The sequence below is a fragment of the Oncorhynchus clarkii genome, chromosome 16 (assembly GCF_045791955.1).
Source record: "Oncorhynchus clarkii lewisi isolate Uvic-CL-2024 chromosome 16, UVic_Ocla_1.0, whole genome shotgun sequence".
Classification (NCBI taxonomy): Eukaryota; Metazoa; Chordata; class Actinopteri; order Salmoniformes; family Salmonidae; genus Oncorhynchus; species Oncorhynchus clarkii.
The window spans coordinates 37892036-37912201 of NC_092162.1; the positions used below are offsets into that span (position 1 = coordinate 37892036).

General features: G+C 42.2%; 1 protein-coding gene across 3 annotated transcripts in view; it reads left to right on the plus strand.

Annotated features, from left to right (window-relative positions):
• The first annotated feature begins 9516 nt into the window (after window positions 1-9516).
• LOC139368390 (adenylate cyclase type 6-like) overlaps window positions 9517-20166 on the plus strand; it is an 84683-nt gene continuing 74033 nt past the window's right edge. The window contains exons 1-3 of one of the 3 annotated variants that reach the window (XR_011626956.1): window positions 9517-9736; window positions 17215-17354; window positions 17716-18661. Coding sequence is in view for 2 of the 3 variants with exons in the window: in XM_071107192.1 (XP_070963293.1) it covers window positions 17720-18661 (942 nt within the window). In the remaining variant the exon portion in view is untranslated. The remainder of the gene's footprint in view (window positions 9737-17214; window positions 17355-17715; window positions 18662-20166) is intronic. The other 2 variants (XM_071107192.1, XM_071107193.1) reach the window with 2 other exon arrangements.

Here is a 20166-nt window from a genome sequence, read left to right on the forward strand (position 1 = left end):
GATTAAATTAAATAAAAATCATCAGCAATCTACACACAGTAACCCGTAATGACAAAGTGACAACAGGTTATTAGAAATGTTTGCAAATGTATAGAAACTTTACAACATAAATACCTTATTTACACAAGTATTCAGACCATTTGCTATGAGACTCGAAATTGAGCTCAGATGCATCCTGTTATCATCCTTGAGATGTTTCTACATCTTGATTAGAGTCCACCTGTGGTAAATTCAATTGATTGGACATTATTTGGAAAGGCACACACCTATATATATATATATATATATATATATATATATATATATATATAAGGTCCCACAATGGAAACCAAGCCATGATGTCGAAGGAATTGTCCGTAGAGCTCCGAGACAGGATTGTGTCAAGGCACAGATCTGGGGAAGGGTTCCAAAAAATGTCTGCAGCATTGAAGGTCCCCAAGAACACAGTGGCCTCCATCATTCTTAAATGGAAGAAGTTTGGAACCACCAAGACTCTTACTAGAGCTGGCCGTCCAGCCAAACTGAGCAATCGGGGGAGAAGGGCCTTGGTCAGGGAGGTGACCAAGATCCCAATGGTCACTCTGACAGAGCTCTGGAGTTCTGTGGAGATGGCAGAACATTCCAGAAGGACAACCATCTCTGCAGCACTCCACCAAACAGACTTTTATGGTAGGACCAGACGGAAGCCACTCCTCAGTAAAAGGCACATGACAGCTAGCTTGGAGTTTGCCTATAGGCACCAAAGACTCTCAGACCATGAGAAACAAGATTCTCACTCTTTGGCCTGAATGCCAAGCATCACGTCTGGATTAAACCTTGCACCAGCCCTACGGTGAAGCATGGTGGTGGCAGCATCATGCTGAGGGGATGTTTTTCAGCGGCAGGGGCTGGGAATCTAGTCAGGATCGAGGCAAAGATTAACAGAGAAGAGTACAGAGATCCTTGATGGAATCCTTCTCCAGAGACCACAGGACCTCAGACTGGGGCGAAGGTTCACCTTCAACAGGATAACCACCCGAAGCACACAGCCAAGATAATGCAGGAGTGGTTTCGGGACAAGTCTCTGAATGTCCTTGAGTAGCCCAGCCAGAGCCCGGACTTGAACCTGATCGAACATCTCTGGAGAGACCTGAAAATAGCTGTACAGCGACGCTCCCCATCCAACAGGACAAAGCTTGAGAGAATTTGCAGAGAAGAATGGGAGAAACTCTCCAAATACAGGTGTGCCAAGCTTGTAGCGTCATACCCAAGAAGACTCAAGGCTGTAATCACTGCCAAAAGTTTTTCAACAAAGTACTGAGTAAAGGGTCTGAATAATTATGTAAATGTGATATTTCACAGATATTTTTTTTTATTTTATAAATTTGCTACAATTTCTGAAAACCTGTTTTTGCTTTGTCATTATGGGGTATTGTGTGTAGATTGACGAGGGAACAAAACAATGTAATCCATTTTAGAATAAGGATGTAATGTAACAAAATGAGGAAAAAGTGAATGGGTCTTTATTAGTCCGGTACTGGGTTACCTTTAAAGGTCGACTGATTAATCGGAATGGCCGATAAATTAGGGCCGATTTCAAGTTTTCATAACAATCGGAAATCGTTATGTTGGGCACCGATTTGCCGATTTAAAAAAAAAAAAAAAAAATGTATACCTTTTATTTAACTAGGCAAGTCAGTTACGAACACATTCGTATTTTCAATGACGGCCCATGTACATGTTTGTGTGAGTTTGCTTTCCATAGCGGGGTCAAAGTAGTTTCAAGCCCAAACTGTTCAGACTCTTCATACGTTTTCATGGGAAGACAGATTTTCAGGATGTCTCCTGGTCTCCTGACATCGGCGGGTGCAGTGTATTGAGATGCACCCCATGCAAAAAAGTTTCTAGCTTAAAGGGGGCTGAACTTCCTGATTTAGCCTCGGTTTCAATACTCCTAATTAGGAAATGCAACTGAGAATGAGATTTGGGTCTTGGATGCATGCTTTGATGTGGTTATCTCGTGTGTGTGTTCGAAAGTGGGAAGCGTTTGTACTTTCACTCTGCTAAAACAGTACACAGTTACAGCCACTCAGCTTTCTAGATAACTTGAAACAGTCTAACCAGGTTTTGTGTCTGGAAGTAGCCTGGACTAACTAGAAAGCTAGCCAACATCTTTCGCCAATTAACTTCAGCCGGCCCGTGGCTAAGTTGGTTTGACTTTGGATAGCCGATCTGTGGGGCTAGTTAGGGACGTCAATAAATTACACAATGTAAATGTGACAATATTTTCATGTTGCACACCATTTAGTTGTCTCATTAAATGTTTTCAATATTTGTATATCTGAATTTCTTCAATTTATAGTTGGTTTGAGGTTTTTAAGTCATTGAAATTTGGAGCTATTGGCATTTACAAAATATTGTCTCATGTACATTGTGTAATTTACTGATGGCCCCTAACTAGCCCCATAGGGTTATCGAATGTCAAACCAAATTGACAATGGGCATTATGATCATGTCACGTTCGTTGTACGGAGGAGACCAAGGTGCAGCGTAAGATGAATACATCCTTTTGATGAAGACGAAGAACACTTAACTATACAAAACAACAAACCGAACGTGAAGCTATAATAATACTAGTGCAGACACAGGCAACTAGACATAGACATAGATAATAACCCACGAAATACCCAAAGAAGATGGCTGCCTAAATATGGTTCCCAATTAGACACAACGATAAACAGCTGCCTCTAATTGAGAATCAATCTAGGCAACCATAGACATACATAAACACCTAGATAGTTAAACGACCCCATAAACCTACAAAAAACCTAGACAGTACAAAAACACATACATCACCCATGTCACACCCTGACCTAACCAAAACAATAAAGAAAACAAAGAATACTAAGGTCAGGGCGTGACCGATCAGGTCCCATGCAGCTGCGCTCCAAATGTACGATTACTTGGATGCTGCAGCTGTGGGCAGGATTGAAGTATACTCAACCCAAGGAAAACTGTTATGGTACCCTTCATTCTGTGACATACAATTTGTTTCTAATTATCTTGCAAATGGACAACTGACTTTATAACCAAATTATCCTATTTACACTTTGTAGTCAATTTTGACACCAGAGTAAATGTTTGACTCATATTGATGCCACATAGGCCATTTTTAAAAGGAGAAGTTGTTGTATTTGTTCAGTCGCACTTCAAACCGACAGATTTTGATTTAAATTTTGTATTATACTAATTAGATTTCCGCACAGGGGCGCGGACTTCGACTCCAAGGGTTCATAGGTCACCATTTCAGTTTTCTTACTTGGAACTGGGGGAAAAATTGTCTAGCGCCCTGCCACTTATGTAATGTATCTGTGCATTACAAAAAAATAACAAATACATTGTATTTATAGGTTTTTTACATTTCACTTTTGGTCCATATCGCTCCCAGCTCTATTACACAAGTCATATTCAGGTACAAAAGTTTTTGTCTATGAGTGGGAGAATTAGCGAGTTTAGAAACTAGATGCCGTCTAGTTCTTGTTCGTTCTCAGTTGAAGCGCTGACGGCAGCACAGCAAATGTGTACAACAGTCCCGACGCTCTGTCTACACTTTAAGAATCCTTGCTTGCGATACTGTTTTGGAAACCTTTGGAACATCTCATCGAGAAAATGATTTTCTAAATACGAAAGGTAAAATTACTACACACCTTTTCAACACGATTCCCACACAGCCATATTTCCAGCGACCACCTCTAATTAGCTATCTAAAGCCTCGACGAAAACGTAACCTTCTGGTCCGGGTACATTAGGATGACGATCCAATGTCAGAATGGTTCAGGTAATAACTACAGAACAAAGCCAACCTCAGTGTGAGCTTTGTTTGCAAATGGTATGAACTTTGAACTCTTATTCACTAAAGAAGTGATACCTCCTAGCCGTTGAGTTAGCAACAGCAGCTGCAAACGTGGCCTAGGAAAGAACAGACAGAGTATCCCGTCTACCACCCAACGACAACACTACAACGTATCCCGTTCACCACCAGAGACACTCTTCAAAGGACAAAGGACTCTGTTGGGCAACACAGCCTTCCATCTACCACCAACCTATTGTTGCGCAGCTTAGAGTAAATATTTTTTCCATTTTCCTTTTCCAAATGGGCGGTAATTTAGAATGCATAGGATATTGTATTTACGATAGCACAGCTTCTCCCCTTTGTTCTTCAGTCTTCTTTCACTCAAACCCAAACCCCCTTTCCTTTGGGTAACAAGCTGTCATATCTGTTCTGTCCGCTAGGGACGGTTTCCTTTGACATAATTTGTAATCAAGGTATGATTCATTCTGTTTACATGTAATTCCGTGTGATTAGTTAGGTATTTAGTAAATAAATGATTAAACCCAATTTTGTATTTCTGATTCAACTTGTTAGCCAGGGTTCGTGAAGATAACCAAGAATTTACAACTTTCAGATGAGACTGAAATAAGGTGACGATTAATATTGACTGCTATTGATGTAAAATTTTACTAGGTCTTTAAGAATTTATTTGGAAGATAACTGCTCTATAAATATTCTTTCATGGTGCCCCGACTTTCTAGTTAATTACATTTACATGATTGGCGCAAACAGGGAATATTAATTACAGAGAGAGGATTTTATAGAATAGCATGTCATATCAGTTAATCCGGCATAGCCAAAGACACGACAAGTGTGTAATTTATAATACCTTTCTTGCATTTTGTAGCTTAGGTTTGTGCCTGTAATGTGTAAGACCATGTGCGATTCAAATGTAACTCAGTGTTTTTTGTTTGTGTATAGGAGCCATTGGAAAGAACCCTGCAACCCAGGATGCCACTGATGAAGGGCTCCAGATTCAGGTCACCCTGAACGGGGCCTCCGATTGTGAAGGGTCAACATCAAGTCTCCCTCTACCTGTCTCAAAGCCAGCCTCCTAAACCACATTGTTCCAACAGCTGAACCCTGGGCTGATTACTGCACCCTTAGAATTTATTAATTTTCTGTACACAATGAAATCACTTTTGTCTACCGGACCAATGCAAATGAAAACTTGTAGTATAATTTTAAAAAAGGCTTCTAAAGTTTGTAATTTTCACTTTGAAATTTCAGACTTGATTTGCCCTTACTAAACATATATCAACCCCTACAAAAATGTATATTCATTATAATCAACATAATAATTCACAATTCCTGTTGCTGCATGATTATTTTCCTGCTGTAGCAAACTGGTTCAAATTAAGATCCTAGGCTGCTTTTCTAAAATCTTATTTTCAATTATATCTTATTTTCTTTTATCCGCATGCCTCTTGTACTTGATTTGGTTTATTTAGTATGTTTATTCAAATGTTATATATTTACAATGTCACTAATTTGATTACTTTCCTATGTTGCTTTTGTCGCCATTGCACTGTGTGAGAAGCCTGCAAGTACATGAAAACAAAATTTGATTTGACTGGATTTGATTTTTGTCATCACCAGTGGATCCAGGTGACCAGGACTGGCCCTCGATATCTGATATATTTTGCACACACATAATAATTTACAGTACTTTTCCACAAATCTTTTTCAAAGGTGCTCGACCACTCTGGAGGGACGCCCACCTCCTGAGTGCTCGACCACTCTGGAGGGACGCCCACCTCCCGAGTGCTCAATGATAACTGGGAACATGTTGGGTCATTTTCACTGCTTCTAATTTCCATCTTAAACCGGTCAAACTGATGTAATTTGTAAATGCTGCTCTGAAAATCTTTCCGTTTCTATATTTTCATAGCCTTTTGTCCGGTCCCTAAACATCTGCTGCGTGAGAGAAGCACCGATGAAAGAGAAAACATTACTGATGTCAAATAGATTGAAGGATTCATCGATTTATGACATTATTCTGGTGAGCAAGGGTTTATTTAGTCTTCTAGGGCAGTAATGACAGAAGATAAGCCGCATGTATCTAATTATAGACACGTTGCCTAACAAATAGCTTACCAAAATGTAGGAAATTATAATGCCGAAACATATCTAAATTATATGTAAAAAACGAAATCCCTCACCCCCTGTCAAAAAAATTGTTCCGCTGTCTCTTACTGTACAGCGCATTTCCTATCAGCCTATTTGCAGGCTAGGGTTGGGAGCAGGCAATTGCGGGCGGGTGTGGGTGAACAAACAGTTGACCCGTGCATCACTAACACACACACACCCTTTAAACCCCCTATGATCATTTGAGACCTTCTTTCAAAGTCACAGATCTCTTCTTCTAGCCATGGTAGCCAAAATAATGAGCAACTGGGCATTTTTATCCACGACCCTAAGCATGATGGGATGTTAATTACTTAATTAACTCAAGAACCACACCTGTGTGGAAGCACCTGCTTTCAATATACACTGAACAAAAATATAAACGCAACATACAACAATTTCAAGGATTTAACAGTTAATATGAGGAAATCAGTCCATTTTAATTAATTAATTAGGCCCTAATCTATGGATTTCACATGACTGGGCAGGGGCGCAGCCATGGGTGGGCCTGGGAGGGCATAGGTCCACCCACTGGGGAGCCAGACCTAGTTTTTCCCCACAAAAGGGCTTTATTGCAGACAGAAAAACTTCTCAGTTCCATCAGCTGTCTGGGATCCCTCAGGTGAAGAAGCCGGGTGTGGAGGTCCTGGGCTGGCGTGTTTGCACGCGGTCTGCGGTTGTGAGGTCGGTTTGACGTACTAACAAATTCTCTAAAACGACGTTGGAGGTGGCTTATGGTAGATAAATTAACACTGAATTCCCTGGCAACAGCTCTGGTGGACATACCTACAGTCAGCATGCCAATTGCACGCTCCCTCAAAACTTGAGACGTCTGTTTATTTGTTTTTGCTAAGTTTCACTTTCTAATAAATCATGTGGAACTCAACATCCGCTGCGCTTTGGTCCGTTTCTACGAACGTACGTGACAGAATATCCCATCAAACCAGGACCAAGCAGCGTGTTCACCAGGTGAAGGATTTCTGGACATGGGAAGAAGTGATGGGGAGATTCGAAACCCTTCCTTGGCGACAGACTAAAGGAGATAATGGAGGACAGCAACGACGACAGGGTTCGCGGCTACAGAAAGCCCAAGGACAACCCCAAGTTTTTTTTGGCACATGGAGCTGGCGACTGAGCAGAGGAAGGAACCAGAGACTGTCAGGGAGGCAATGGCGAAGTTGGGAGAGAGTGAGATGAGAGAAATGTTGTGAAGTGTGTTCTGCTCAACATCCGACCAGAGGATCCGATTAGCAGTCTGGTGCAACCTGTGCCGGTTCCACGTTTCTGGCAACAAGTGCGCCTCTTCAGTCCGGTGCGTCCTGTGCCTGTTCCTCGCACCCTCCCTCAAGTGCGCCTTCCCAGTCCAGTACGTCCTGTGCCTGCTCCTCGCACTCTCCTTCAAGTGCGCTTTCCCAGTCAGGTACGTCCTGTGCCTGCTCCCCGCACTCGCCCTGAAGTGCGTGTTACCAGTCTGGCGCCACCTGTCCCGGCTCCACGCACTAGGCCTCCAGTGCGCCTTCCCAGTCCAGTGCGTCCTGTGCCTGCTCCTCACGCTCGCCCTGAGGTGCGTGTCACCAGTCCACTACCACCAGTGCCGGCCCCACGCACCAGGCTTCCTGCGACGATCCCCAGTCCAGAGCTTCCGGCGACAGTTCCCAGTCCAGAGCTTCCGGCGACGGTTCCCAGTCCAGAGCTTCCGGCGACGGTTCCCAGTCCAGAGCTTCCGGCGACGGTTCCCAGTCCAGAGCTTCCGGCGACGGTTCCCAGTCCAGAGCTTCCGGCGACGGTTCCCAGTCCAGAGCATCCGGCGACAGTTCCCAGTCCAGAGCTTCCGGCAAAAGGTAGACCTGTGTAATGAGCATGCTGTTAATCATCTTCTTAATATGCCACACCTGTCAAGTGGATGTATTATCTTGGCAAAGGAGAAATGCTCACTAACAGGGATGTAAACAAATATGTGCACAAAACTGGCGAGAAATACGTTTTTTGTGCGTATGGGGAATTTCTGGGATCTTTTATTTCAGCTCATGAAACATGGGACCAACACCTTACATGTTGCATTTATATTTTTGTTCAGTATACTTTGTATCCCTCATTTACTTAAGTGTTTCCTTTATTTTGTCAGTTACCTGTAGGATATATGCTTTGGACATTAACGTAGTAGGCTAGCCTGCAGCCCTTAACAGTACATCTTGGCTAGCTGCAGTCTATATTGTCACTCTCTTGAGCCCCCTTTGTCCTGATCTTGTCCACATTCTGATTGTGCCCATATATAACCAACTCAGTGGCCTCATGGTTAGAGTGTCTGCCCTGAGATTGGAACCAAAGACTGTAAAAATGGGACGAGGTGCATCTCTGCTTGGCACTCAGCATTAAGGCCATTGATTGGGGATAAGGCCCTGCAGTAGACTAATGTCCTGTCTGGTGGGTGTACTTGTACATCAAACTGCCTCATGCTACAGAAACAGGAGAAATGCTTGTGCCTCTAAAATCATTGACAGGTAGTAGTACTTAGACTTATGGCATCAAATTGTCTTTAAATAAATATTATTTTGAAAGAATATCTTTCAAATGTTTTGCATAGAGGCAGGCCCCAGCTAACTTGTTCACAATGCGGACAGAGTGAACGAATAAGAAACACATTTTAATACAATGTGCAGCTTTTGATTGGATCACATTGATCAGATCATTAAAAAACATGTTAGCGCAAAGTGTAAACAAGGGTTTGTAGGCCTAACTAACTTTTACTGATCTTTTTAGTAGTTTAGTAGTTCAATCTCCATTACATTCTTCATTGCTTGTCCCACTCAAAATAGCACTCATATTTGTGCAGTGGTGTAAAGTACTCAAGTAAAAAATACTTGAAAGTACTACTTAAGTAGGTTTTTGGGGTATCTGTACTTAACTATTTATATTTTTGAAAACGTGTACTTTTACTTCACTACATTTCGAAAGAAAATTATGTACATTTTACTCCACACATTTTCCCTGACACCCAAAAGTACTCGTTACATTTGGAATGTTTTTCATGGCAGGAAAATTGTCTAATTCACACACTTATCAAGAGAACATCCCTGGTCATCCCTACTGCCTCTGATCTAGCGGACTCACTAAACACATGTTTGTAAATTATGTCTGAGTGTTGGAGCATGCCCCTGGCTATCTGTAAAAAATCTATTAAAAAAATAATAACAAAAATAAACTATGCTTGGTTTGCTTAATATAAGGTATTTGAAATTATTTATACCTTTACTTACTTTTGATAGGCCTACTTAAGTATATTTTAGAAATGACATGTACTTTTGATACTTAAGTATATTTAAGTAGTATTTTACTGGGTGACTTTCACTTTTATTTTATATTATGGTCTCTTTGATTTTTCCCAAGTATGACAATTGGGTACTTTTTTCACCACTGTATTTGTGTTGCCATTTGTTGTCCTATTATTAGTTCATGAGAAGTACTTCCCTACACACACACACACACACACACTGGAGCTACCTCTAGGGGGCTTACTGAGTTAATGAGAATGTATGAGGGTGAGAGAGCGTTGAGAAGAGCAAAGCGCGAACGAGAGATTTGTACATTTGTAGCCGTTCCCTTCGATTGTCGCCTACAGACGTCGATTGATAAACGTTTGCATCTGAAACGAGAAGACAGCGGAGTATGTCTACCAACACAGAGGGAGAAAAGTAGTCCATATTGCGCGCTATTCGTACAAGGGTGTCAGTCAATGTGGTAAGTACAAGCTCTCCCGCTGTCCTAGGCTTCTGACCAACTGTTTTGTAGGCTACAACAACGCTACAATAGTAGCAAGTCGACTATTATCAGTGTAGTTATAGAAAACAGTAGTGCTACAAAATGTCAACAGAACATCCTAGGTTGCAATGTTGAGAGTCGGCCTCTTATGGCAAAGTGTTGCAGTAGCCTGTAGCCTAGTCTCAAGGTGGCATGTTATGTTATGCAGGTATTTGCAATGTATTTGCTCTGTATTTGTACTCTTTTACTTGGCACTATCGACCATGTAGCTAATAACAAGCCTATAGGCTATGTGTAAGCTTCATACATTTGTTGAGGCCTTTACTAAATAAGGAGACATTCTAGGTGCATTTACAAGAAGGGACTTACCAAGAAGAACCCGGTTTAGGACATGTATCATGTTCTCTCACCATAAAAATATGCTTGAAGGTGCATTACGGTATCATGACTTTGCCAATACTGTAGGCCAGGGATCATTAACTAGATATTCTTGAGTGGGTGGTCGGGGGTCCGGGAACATAATTATAAATAATTTGTAGACTGCAAATTGACCTCAAGAAGCATAAACATGTATTTGGCTAAAACATCATAATTTCAAACCTTGCTTACATTTGTATACGATCAGGTGTCTCTCTATAATGCGTGGGAATAATTGGGAACAGATTTCATAAATTAAAATGACTTGGAGCTGATTTTCTGTTGTTTTTTAAAGTATGATGTACAACAATGAAAATTGTAAAAAAAAAAATATATAAATATTAAATAAATATTGTTATTTTGTTCAGGCCGCCAGTTGGGAAACCATGCTATACTACTTGTCTAGAGTTTATCTAAGAAGTTGGTAGAGAGATTTTAAATGATTAACGTTAACGTTACTTCTGACCTAAATTCTGGCATCGAATGGTAAGGCTATAGGATCTTAAATAGATAACAAACGTGTCGGTGCAAGGAAACAGACACCCCGTTATATAGGCCTAAGCAATGTTTGAGAAGTATAGGATACTTGCCGTAACTGCAACTAAATGTCAGCAGTCTGGCAGGGTAAAGGCTGGTTAACATAGGCTACACATCCGATGTAATCAGTGTGTTCGGGCTGGCCTTCTTGCAACCAAATAGGCTATATGCAGATAGTTGATTGCATGTCACATATCATAGAGGCCTATTTATCGCAAACATCCTGAGAATGATGTGGTCTTTAGTCCTGCATATAGATATATACATTCAAACTCAATATATACCCTATATATATTAATTTACAACGTTGACAACTGTTTTCCCGGTTTAACCCGAGTCAGTAAGAATATAAATACGTATTTTTATTTATTTTATGATATCTCGAGCGGATGCTGCTGTAAATGCATGCATGCGCTGTTCTGTTTCTGTTACATAACCGCTGCATGCTGCTGTGTGCTTGTGCTGTGTGTCTGTACGGCGGTGAATGCACCAGAGGTGAATACATGCTTGATTACCAATCTGACCTAGAGGAGCATTGAATAATCTATTAGTGCATAGATCAGATGCCTATATATGTCATTTGCATATCGTGCTATTTTCTGTTTTAATATTTGTATTTAAAATAGAGTATCCGACGTTCCAATCATCAACTCAATGTTAATATTTGTCCTTAAACCTGCTTTGACATTAATGGAGAGATATTGTGGTATGGTTATAGGGGGAAAGGAAAATAAAAAGAGAAATCACTTATTATAGGTGAAATGTTAATGATAAAATAAGCAAAGGTAGGCTACATGTTTTGGAAATTACATTTTTAAATAATACACTGACTACAACCTAGGCTACTGATGTCAGACAGAAGACTATGTTGTGTATTGGCAGAATGGTAGTACAGATTTGAACTAACTGTATTTGAAATAACAAACCACAGAACAGGATTCTCTGTTTGCCAGCCCCTCAGTTAGTTCCAAAGGTTTATTTTATGAAGCAACTTCTATAAATAGCTACTGCTCTTGAATAGAAAAAAGGCATGCCAGGCATGTAAAAAAAAGGCATGTACTGTAGATTTGAATAGATTCAAATATGATATAATAGATTATTTGTCAATGTCGATAAATGTACATTTTCCACAATCCCCCCCCCCCCCCCCCCGCCCACACACACACACACACACCAGGGTTTGACATGAACTTTTTTGCCAAGTCACTTGTCCCCCCAAAAAAGGTATGTTACGCTATGGGCCAAAAAGGTGACTTAAACGTGAGTCATATGATGCAAGGAACCACTTTACCAAAAAAAACTAATTATTATGATTATTACGCCTATTACCATACAGAGAATCAGACAAAAAATGTAGGCTACTCTCTGCCTATTGACTTCTTTGCATATTCAAGCCTTTCTAAAAATACAACACTGTCCCTTTAAGGCTGTCCTGGAGGATGGTTGGCTACCCTTCATAGGCTATAAAATGTAGCAAAAATTACAACCAAGTACTTTTTTGTCTTTATAAAATAATTTCCTCATTCAATGAATCAGAGAACAATTGGCTAAAGTAGGCTACTTCAAAGCAAGATAAATAACACAAAAAAAATCCCCTTAAGCATGGTGAAGTTATTAATTATACCAATAGTGACTTTAAAATGATGATGAAGCGTGATTCCTCACTCCAGAGACTGCGTTTCCGCTGCCCCAGAGTCCAATGTGTGCCAGCTTTCCATTACTCCAGCCGACGCTTGGCATTGCGCATGTTGATCTTAGGCTTGTGTGCAGCTGCTCGGCCATGGAAACCCATTTCATGAAGCTCCCAACAAACAGTTCTTGTGCTGACGTTGCTTTCAGAGGTAGTTTGGAACTCGGTAGTGAGTGCTGCAACTGAGGACAGGCAATTTTTACGCACTTCAGCACTTGGCGGTCCTGTTCTGTGAGCTACCACTTTGCGTCAGAGCCATTGTTGCTCCTAGATGTTTCTAATTCACAATAACAGCACTTAAAGTCGTTGAAAGTATGGCCATTCTACTGCCAATTTTTTTTATAAAAAAAAAAAATGTAACCAGGCAAGTTAGTTAAGAACAAATTCATATTTACAATGACGGCCTACCTGGGAGCAGTGGGTTAACTGCCTTGTTCAGGGGCAGAAAGACAGATGTTTACCTTGTCAGCTCGGGGATTCGATCCAGCATCCTTTCGGTTACTGGCCCAACGTTTTAACCGCTAGGCTACCTGCCGCCTCACCCATTTGGAGATTACATGGCTGTGTGCTCGATTTTATACACCTGTCAGCAACGGATGTGGCTGAAATAGCAAAATCCACTAATTTTGAAGGGGTGTCCACATACTTTTGTTTGTATAGTATATATTAATTTTGTCTGAAATTTGTTGTTGTTGTCATCGACAAGCGCTAATGTCGAGGCACACGCACGCAGAAACACTGCATCTCTGTATTATTTTTTGTCCATGTTGTTGTTCTACAGATTCTCCCTGACTGAGAGATTTAGTCTTTATTAAGTTTAGAGGTTATATACCTATGTCCTTGACGTGTGCTGAATGCAACCGGAAGCAAGCCTAGGCCCTTGTCAAAAGTAGCGCACTATATAGGGAATAGGGTGTCATTTGGGACACAGGACGTGAGTCATCAGGGCTAATGGGGGAGAGGAAACATGTACAATTTAATCTGGATTGGAGGGCACTTCATCTCTGTGTGTGTGTGTTTCATCTGTGATGGCTGCTGACTGCTAACTGCCCATTCATAGGAGCTTTGTTGTCTAATAGGGCAAACCCAACTCTGCCCTGATGTTATGGGGAGATTGATATAATGTAACTAGCTACCTAACTTCTCTCTCTCTCTCACTCTCTCTCTCTCTCTCGTGTCTCTGTCTCTGTAAGTCTATGGGACTAGTGGAGTTAGTTGGAGGCATTATACCAATAGCAGCTGGTGAGAGTTGAATTACATTATACAAATTTACAATTGTCTGGGTTTTCCAGTTGTTGTTATCTACCTAAACAAGGCATGATATAAATGTTCACGTAATCCATACAGCAGTATAACTGTATAGGCCAAGTTTATTTGGAATAGAAGGAACCATATTGAAATGCAGAAATATACATACAGTACATCTGTATCAGGTGTCCAAACAAAACGCATCTTTTGACCAAATGGTAAAATAGTAGATAATCCTCTATGAAAACGAATTACCTCATGTCTCTATCGTAATACGTTAATAAGTTACTGGAGTTTTTTTTTACCCTAGTGGGGTGGCCAGAAATTGGGTGACTGTAACGGCTTTCCTCCTCCTCTTCTGAGGAGGAGTAGCGAGAAGGATCAGAGGACCAATGCGCAGCATGGTAAGTATCCATAACGTTTATTTAAAGACATAAACTGAACACTACAAAACAATAAACGTGAAACGAACGAAACCGAATCAGTACTGTGTGGCAACAAACACACACACGGAAAACAAACACCCACAACTCAAAAGTGAAACCCAGGCTACCTAAGTATGATTCGCAATCAGAGACAACTAACGACACCTGCCTCTGATTGAGAACCAAACTAGGCTGAACTCAAAACCCCAACATAGAAAAACACACATAGACTGCCCACCCCAACTCACGCCCTGACCATACTAAATAAAGACAAAACAAAGGAAATAAAGGTCAGAACGTGACAGTGACTAAATCAATGGAGGCCAGAGAAAAAAAGTGGTAAAAAATGTGTAGCATCGCGTCAGCTAGGCTGAATTCTGTGAAAAATGAAGGCTACTGGCTACCAGACAGGCTCACTTTCCCGTTGAACTCGTCATCTCTTTTCTCGACTCCGCAGGACATAAAACAATATAGAGCTAAGATGGATATCGATTTTGAGACATGACGTAGTATGTTTAAAAATTCAGGTTATTTTTCAACAATTTCTCACAAAAACAAGTGTCTCAGTGAAATGTCAATGGCGCACTGAGCGTATACCAAGCTTTCATTACAAATCAAATCAAAGTTTATTGGTCACATACACAGATTTGCATATGTTCTTACAGGTGCAGAGAAATGCTTGTGTTTTTAACTCCCAACAGTGCAGTAATACCTTAGCAATACAAAACAAAACACACCTAATCCAAAAAGTAAAAAGAAAGAAATTAAGAAATATCAGAACAAATCCAATTTGCAAAAGTGTGTATACTTGTAGTTATATAGGATGAACCATGTCTAGAATACAGTTTATACATATAAAGTGGGTAAAACAGTATAAACATTATTAGAGTGACCACTCTATGGTGCAGGTGTACCAGGTGGTATCCGGCTAGTGACAGTGTCTGAGGTTTAGGTACTGGGCGGAGGCCGGCTAGTGGTGACTGTTTAACAGTCTGATGGCCTGGAGATAGAAGCTGTTTATCAGTCTCTCAGTCCCAGCTTTGCTGCAGCTGTACTGTCTCTGGGTGGCTGGGGGTCCTTTTTTTCTTTTTGGCCTTCCTGTGATACAGGGTGCTGTAGCTGTCCTGGAGGGCAGGCGGTGTGCCCCTGATGATGCGATGGGATGACCGCCCTCTGGAGATTCCTGTTGTTGTGGACGGTGCAACTGCCGTACCAGGCGGTGATACAGCTCAACAGGATGCTCTCAATAATGCATCTGTACAAGTTTGTGATAGTCTTAGGGGCCAAGATTAATTTCTTCAGCCTCCTGAGGTTGAAGAGGCGCTGTTGCGCCTTCACCACACTGTCTGTTTGAAGGGACCATTTCAGGTAGTCAGTGATGTGCACGCTGAGGAACTTCAAGCTTTTGACCCTCTCCACTCTGGCCCCGTCGGTGTGGTTGGGGGTGTGCTCTCTCTACTGTCTTCTGTAGTCCACATTGAGTGAGAGCTTATTGCCCTGGCACCACTCCGCCAAGGCACTCACCTCCTCTCTGTAAGCTGTCTCATCGTTGTTGGTAATCAAGCCTACCACTGTTGTGTCGTCAGTAACTTGATGATTGAGTTGGAGACGTGCGTGTCAACGCAGTCATGGCTGAACAGGGAGTATTATAGGGGGCTGAGCACGCACCCCTGTGGTGCCCCCGTGTTGAGGACCAGCGTGGGGAGGTGTTGTTGCCTACTTTCACCACTTGGGGTCGGCCAGTCTTGGCCTTCCTGTGAAGGCCTTCCAATGACCCAGTTGCACAGAGAGGGATTCAGACCCAGGGCCCTGAGCTTAATGATGAGCTTGGAGGGCACTATGGTGTTGAAGGCTGAGCTGTAGTTCGAGCATTCTCACATAGCTATTCCTGTTGTCCAGGCAAACTGTAATGGGTCTAGGGTGTCAGGTAAAATGGAGGTGATACGGTCCTTAGCTATTCTCTCACAGCACTTCATGATTATAGAAATGAGTGCTACAGGACAATATTCATTCAGTTCAGTTACCTTCGCTTTCTTGGGTACAGGAACAATGGTGGACTTCTTAAAGCAAGTGGGAACAACAGATTGGGATAGTGAGAGATTGAATATGTCCGTAAACACTCTGCACATGCTCCGAGGATGCGACTTGGGATGCCTTCTGGACCAGAAGCCTTGGGAGGGTTAACACGCGTAAATGTCTTACTCAAGTCGGCCTTTTACATTTAATTAAGCTCGTCATGCTTTAGCTTTTTTTGCGATATTTGAAGACGACAACCGCAAAATGCAAAATCCTCAAAAGTTGTTCAGAGAAACCTGCACCACGATGTCAACAGAGCTCAGTGCTTTTTAGCGGATGTATTAGGTTAACGAAGTCTGACTTTTGCGATATAATGTTAATTAAGTGTTAGAGAAAGACCCCACTGAACGATTCAGAACAGGAATAATCATGTTTGTCTTGGTAAAAAAAGTTAAAAGTACAATTTCATCACCAAAGCGTGTTTTCACCCACTCTGGGCAGAGTGGGTGGACACCCTAATCTGTATACAAGATTGTGCACTGAAAAGTTTAAGACGTCAATGATAGGGCAGTCACACTTGAGTATTAGTAAAGAAAACATAAGGACATTTGAAGGCCCTCTCTCTGGGTGAAACTGCCAAAGCGTAGGGTTGGGGACTGGGGGAGGAAATGTACTTTGACAATTTAGCTCATCTGTTGTTGATTAGAACAAACACACGGCCACATTTTGAGTTTGAGTTCTGTATTGTCTGGCTGCACACGCTATCCTCACATTTCGGCTACGGTCAACAACTGAACAACATACAACTGAAAACCCTTTTGTAATAAGTAGCTCTTATACCTGTGTTGTAATTACACTAATAACAACATGGATTACCATGTTACATTGTAGTTTAGTAAATTCATTTTAATTGCATAGTAATGGATGTTGTGTTTCAGGAAATCATGTTAGACACTGTGATTGGTTGTTTGACAGTGGTGAGCGGCTCCAAGGCAGACATACACACCTCCTGAATCCTATTTTTCCCTGACCGGTCTGACCAGTCTGAGCCCGCTGTGTTGTGATGGGACCTGTGGCCTAAATGTGATAAATGAGTGGCTTTTGACACTGTAATTCTTTGACAGTAGTGGGCCACTCCAAGGCAGACACACTCCTCCAATGTGTCCTTGTCCAGTCCTTGTGTGATCTGATCTGGGACCAGTGGGATAAATGAGTGGCCTGGCTGAGGATCGCAGCGTTGGCACACACCACAAAGCCTACACAGGTGAGGGGACCGGACTGTCAGACCTTGCATTAATCTTTTTACTTTGTAAGAAGCATAGGAGGGCTTATGCTCTTTTACGGAGTCAAGTATATCTACTGATTTAACAGAAGCTGTACTATGGATGTGTATGAAGATGCTAGGAATTAACTGAATGATAAACAGTTAAGCCCTGTGTTTGTTTCTACTTTATAATTTGATCCAATGTCAACCATATTGAAACCATGATAAAAAAACAGTGTTATTTCATGTCCGTCCCTAACTGTGTGTTATTGTAGTCCTGGTAACCCCAGTCTGTCTCTGGCCTTGTACTGAGGTCTCTTGGTCTAACCCTGTCTATCTGTCCCTGCTATCTCCCACCCAGTAGAATGTCGTGGGTCCGAGGCTTCTTCGTAGCCAAAGTGGACGAACGAAAGACCGCGTGGGGGGAGCGCAATGGCAGAAAGTCCAACAAGCGGAAGAACGGTTGCTCAGGGTCATCTTTCTGCAAGCCCCGCTGCATGAGCTGCCTGCAGGACGCTGAGGACCTGGATCCCACCCCTCCCACCCCCCAGCACTACCACCGTGGAGGAGGGGGTTCCGGCCCCAGCGGAGGGGGTAACTTTGGGATGCGCTGTGGCTGGCAGGAGGACCACTATGGGAAACGGACCGGGGCGGCGGGAGACCTGGGGTTGAAGGCCGTGGATCTGGGGTTTGATGACGGAGACCTGACAGGGAGGAAAGATCCAGGGGAGGAGGATTTGGGGGAAGGAACGGGGGAGGACGGAGGAACATGCAATGCCTTCACAGCCGCGGAGTGCTGGATGCGCGTCGTACGAGTGTTCCAGTCGAAGAAGTTCACGTCGGCGAAACTGGAACGTCTGTACCAGCGCTACTTCTTCAGGCTCAACCAGAGCTCTCTGACTATGCTGATGGGTGTCCTTGTCATAGTCTGCGGCGTCATGCTAGCCTTCCACTGTGTCCACGCTCCACCCGACGTAGCCTACGCCTCGGTTCTCTCCGTGGCCATGGCTCTCTTCCTGTCCATGATGGTGGTGTGTAACAGGAACGGCTTCCACCAGGACTACATGTGGATTGTCAGCTACTTGGTGATCGGGGTGCTGCTGGTGGTCCAGGTGTTTGGGGTGTTGATGGTTGCCCCCCGAAGCGCCTCTGAGGGGATCTGGTGGTCTGTGTTCTTTATATACATAATCTATACGCTGTTGCCAGTGAGGATGAGAGCTGCAGTGCTGAGTGGAGGGGTACTGTCTACCATACACCTCATCACCGCATGGCAACTCAACCAGGACGATGTTTTCCTATGGAAACAGGTAGGGCTCTACAGTCAACATGATATGATCCCATACAACTGTATTGGAAACGGGTAGGATTATACAATCAACACTTTTTAATACAATGCAATTAATCTTATTCAGCTGGTGGCCATCTTGATACACAGTCTAACTTTATTATGAGTCATGGGGAAATTGACTTGCCATTCGCACACTTACAGTAATGTAGGAAAGTGTTGACGTTACATGGCTTTACACTCTATTCAGCAGGTTTTGTATGATTTTGATGACAATAATCATCTTTGTCTGTGCATTGGTTGAAAATGTGCATTGCTTTATTGAGAATAGCTTGAAGACTGGAGGGGTATACTATGATTCAAGCTAGACCTACTGAGAGTTTTCTAGAGCTATCCTGCATCAGTAAGCTTCACATTCCTGCCCAGGCATCAACTGTATTATGACTGTGGATATTGCTTGTCCGCCTGCTGCTAACTCTAGCAAGCTTTTAACTGCGCGTGCATGTCGCACGTGGCTAGTCGAACGCTGAAATCTTCATTGAGAAACATCAATCCACGGGCGAGACAGTGCCACATTTTCATTTGTGCCAAAAATCAAAATGAAACTTATCTTGCAAATTCAGCAGGCTATGGTGTGAAATAGGCTTTTAGAAGTGTAATCTTTATTTTATTGCTTATCGTTAATGCCGACCTTGGTGTGCTTATCAATGCACAAACACCTTTTTTTCCCCCCACTCCTATCACTAGAATCATTTTAGTAAGTCATATACAAGGTTTTACTGTGCTTGAAGTTTCAATTGCATTCTGTCATTACTGAATGTGTAATGTGATAGGTATTTTAATAACTACTATTTTCTAACACGCAAAAAACAAACATTTGATTGATCAAATATTTAGTCCGTTCTAATTTAAATGAAGGGGATGATGGCGAAATCTTTGCGATAGGGACCGGAATCTGATTTCATTGGTCCTCAACTTGCGACTCAGACTCTTCATTCAGGATAGATGGAGTTTTGAAGGATTCGGTGCCATAGATATTTACCTGGCTAAAAGGTGAGCCATTTTCGTGGTACCAGTTATCCCGAGTTAAACTCATTTGACCAAAATTACGCCACAAACCAGGTATGTAGAATAGGGCTTGGCTCATGTAACTATACGTAAAAAATATATACAGTGGCAAGAAAAAGTATGTGAACTCGTATCTGGATTTCTCCATAAATTCATCATACAATTTGATCTGATCTTCATCTAAGTTGCAACAGTAGACAAACATAGTCTGCTTAAACTAATAACACACAAACTTTATTGAACACACCGTGTAAACATTCATAGGGTAGGTTGGGAAAAGTATGTGAACCCTTGGATTTAATAACTGGTTGACCCTCCTTTGGAAGCAATAACCTCAACCAAATGTTTTCTGTAGTTGCGAATCACACCTGCACAACGGTCAGGAGGAATTTTGGACCATTCCTCTTTACAAAACTTTTTCAGCAATATTCCTGTGATGCCTGGTGTGAACTGCTGTCT